This window comes from Helianthus annuus, chromosome 3 (genome assembly GCF_002127325.2).
Source record: "Helianthus annuus cultivar XRQ/B chromosome 3, HanXRQr2.0-SUNRISE, whole genome shotgun sequence".
Taxonomy (NCBI): Eukaryota; Viridiplantae; Streptophyta; class Magnoliopsida; order Asterales; family Asteraceae; genus Helianthus; species Helianthus annuus.
In genome coordinates this window covers 172,222,313-172,224,487 of record NC_035435.2, presented here as the reverse complement: position 1 = coordinate 172,224,487, position 2,175 = coordinate 172,222,313, and the positions used below count along the sequence as shown (strand labels likewise).

General features: G+C 36.4%; 1 protein-coding gene across 2 annotated transcripts; it reads left to right on the top strand.

Moving 5' to 3' along the window:
• The first annotated feature begins 501 nt into the window (after nucleotides 1-501).
• On the top strand, nucleotides 502-1,636 carry LOC110930897 (multicystatin). 2 transcript variants are annotated; one of them, XM_022174287.2, is made up of 4 exons: nucleotides 502-655; nucleotides 760-990; nucleotides 1,096-1,283; nucleotides 1,365-1,636. In XM_022174287.2, exons 1-3 carry the CDS (start codon nucleotides 572-574, stop codon nucleotides 1,270-1,272), a joined length of 492 nt encoding a protein of 163 aa, XP_022029979.1. In that variant the 5' UTR covers nucleotides 502-571; the 3' UTR covers nucleotides 1,273-1,283; nucleotides 1,365-1,636. The 2 variants fall into 2 exon arrangements, with proteins under 2 accessions (XP_022029979.1, XP_022029980.1); XM_022174288.2 differs by having other exon boundaries at nucleotides 1,348-1,636.
• The last annotated feature ends 539 nt before the right edge of the window (nucleotides 1,637-2,175 follow it).

Genomic DNA, 2,175 nt, shown 5'->3' with positions numbered 1-2,175 from the left:
CAGTCAACCTCGGCCAAAATCGGATCTAGTAGGTCAACTCGAGCCGAGTTTGACTCTAAAAAATAAAACATAATTCTATGCCTATCATTAGAGAATGAATAACATTTTCACGTATTTTGTTATAAATATTAGTAAATTTATGTTATTTTACATGTATTTAATTTTTGAAAACTAATTTTTTTTTTATTATTTAACATGCCCGAGTACTCCCCAAGTACTCTCCGCCTAGGTCGAGTACTCTCAACTCCCCGGTGGACCGACTTTAAAAAAAAAATATTAAAATATTTATTAGGGGTGAACAGTGTTCCCATACATTTACGGGTGAAGAAGAGTAGCATTTTCTCTCTCCTCCACCCACAACCACTCAGAACCATTACTTATAATATAATTATCCCAATCAGATAAATAGAAGAATGCTCTAATACTAAATCAGCAAAAAGCCTATCCCTAACCATGGTTTCTTCCAGCCAGCCACATGTAAACATCTCATTGACTCGTGATCGTGTTGGGGGACCACGAGTTCTCTTTAAAACGCGCCGAGTTCTCGGTTTTTCATACCACAAACAAAAAGATGTCAGTTGTTGGGGAAGACAATTTGAAGAAAAATGATCTCGCTCCAATCGCCGTCGATATATACAACGTTAACAGGGAGCAGGTATCATCTCTTTTATATGTTAGTCTATGCATGTGTAAGATTGAGGATTATGAATTAATGTTTTCTTTTATACCAAGAAACTGATGGGTTATCTATGTACGTAGTATGCCCAGCTGGAATTTTGGAAGGTACTGCATGTTGATGATCTTATGATCACGATCACACTTAAAGCAGCAGCTGATAATGGTCGTCTCATGAATACTTACGAAGCCAAGGTTTTGGTTGAACTGGAGGAATTCAGGGATCTAACTGGTGTTGATGTGCCCGGCGTTGACACCAGCGATTTGAGCAACAAACTCGCTCGATTCGCCGTCCATGAACACAACAGGGAGCAGGTATCATCTATCTCTTTTATATGTTAGTCTATGCATGTGTAAGATTGAGGATTATGAATAATGTTTTCTTTTACTAAGAAACTGATGGGTTATCTATGTACGTAGAATGCCAGCCTGGAACTTTGGAAGGTAGTGAAACGAGAGGATGAGATATTTGATGATCGTATAATGTATTGTATCACACTTAAAGCAGTTGATGGTGGTCCCGTGGGGACTTACTATGCCAAGGTTTTGGTTACACTGAAGGATTTCCAGATTCTTGGTGCTGCCACCTCAGCATAAACGTCCATCTGGTAACTAATCTTAAAAAATATATATGTTTTTTTCTCAATTCTAATTAAGCCGCTTTATATGAAGCATGTTCTATGATGCAGGGCAAGAGTGCTAGGAGACCGCTACCAGGGTATAAATAATTTCGTTTGGTTAATAATAAACGGTTCTTGCATTGCAAGTTTATGCCGCTGCTTATGTTTGCTTATTAAATAATTCTGTTTGCTTTGTAATAAACGGTTCTTGCATTACATTGCAAGTTTATGCCGCTGTGTATGTTTGCTAGATGACATCTAGTAAATTCTATCACGTTAACGCGTGTCTTTGTAATACGACTTGTTTGGATCTGTTTATACTAGTGTCTTTTTATCTATTATAAGTGCGTGTGTTTGGAATTTGTTATCCGTTTTGGTACAATAATAAGTAGTTTTCAAGCGTCTTGAGTATATCTATCTGATTATTTGCAATCAAATTAAAACAGCCGTCTCATATTGTTTTTCAGAGAAACTATAATCAAATAAACAGTTTTAATGCATGATCATCCTAAATTTATGCTTTTATCAGTCTAGAGATATTAACCAACAAATTCCTTACCAAAAAATAAAATCTAAGAAAATGTTCAACAAGTATTTACGTTTGTTTGTAAGAGAGTCAACAACATAAACCTAAGCAAATAAAATTTAAAAAAAAAGAACAAAAACCGAAAGATTTGCAACTAACAGCTTCCCCTTGCTTCCATGTCTACCTTAAGTCACCACCTACCTACACTGTCATTACTATACTAAACCTGGAATCTTCCAAACAAAACTGTACCAAGATTCACACCTGCTAAATTGTGATTTTCTTTTGAGTCGGCATCTTCTAGTGGATCGAGAGCTGTGTTTTGGCTTTGGCTTATCGCTAGCTAATACTGGG

Bases quoted from the DNA above. Each gene is read 5' to 3' on its own strand.
- LOC110930897 (XM_022174287.2), top strand. From the start codon at position 572: ATGTCAGTTGTTGGGGAAGACAATTTGAAGAAAAATGATCTCGCTCCA. The intron at 656-759 runs GTATCATCTCTT...CTATGTACGTAG, and splicing joins ACAACGTTAACAGGGAGCAG to TATGCCCAGCTGGAATTTTG. The intron at 991-1,095 runs GTATCATCTATC...CTATGTACGTAG, and splicing joins ATGAACACAACAGGGAGCAG to AATGCCAGCCTGGAACTTTG.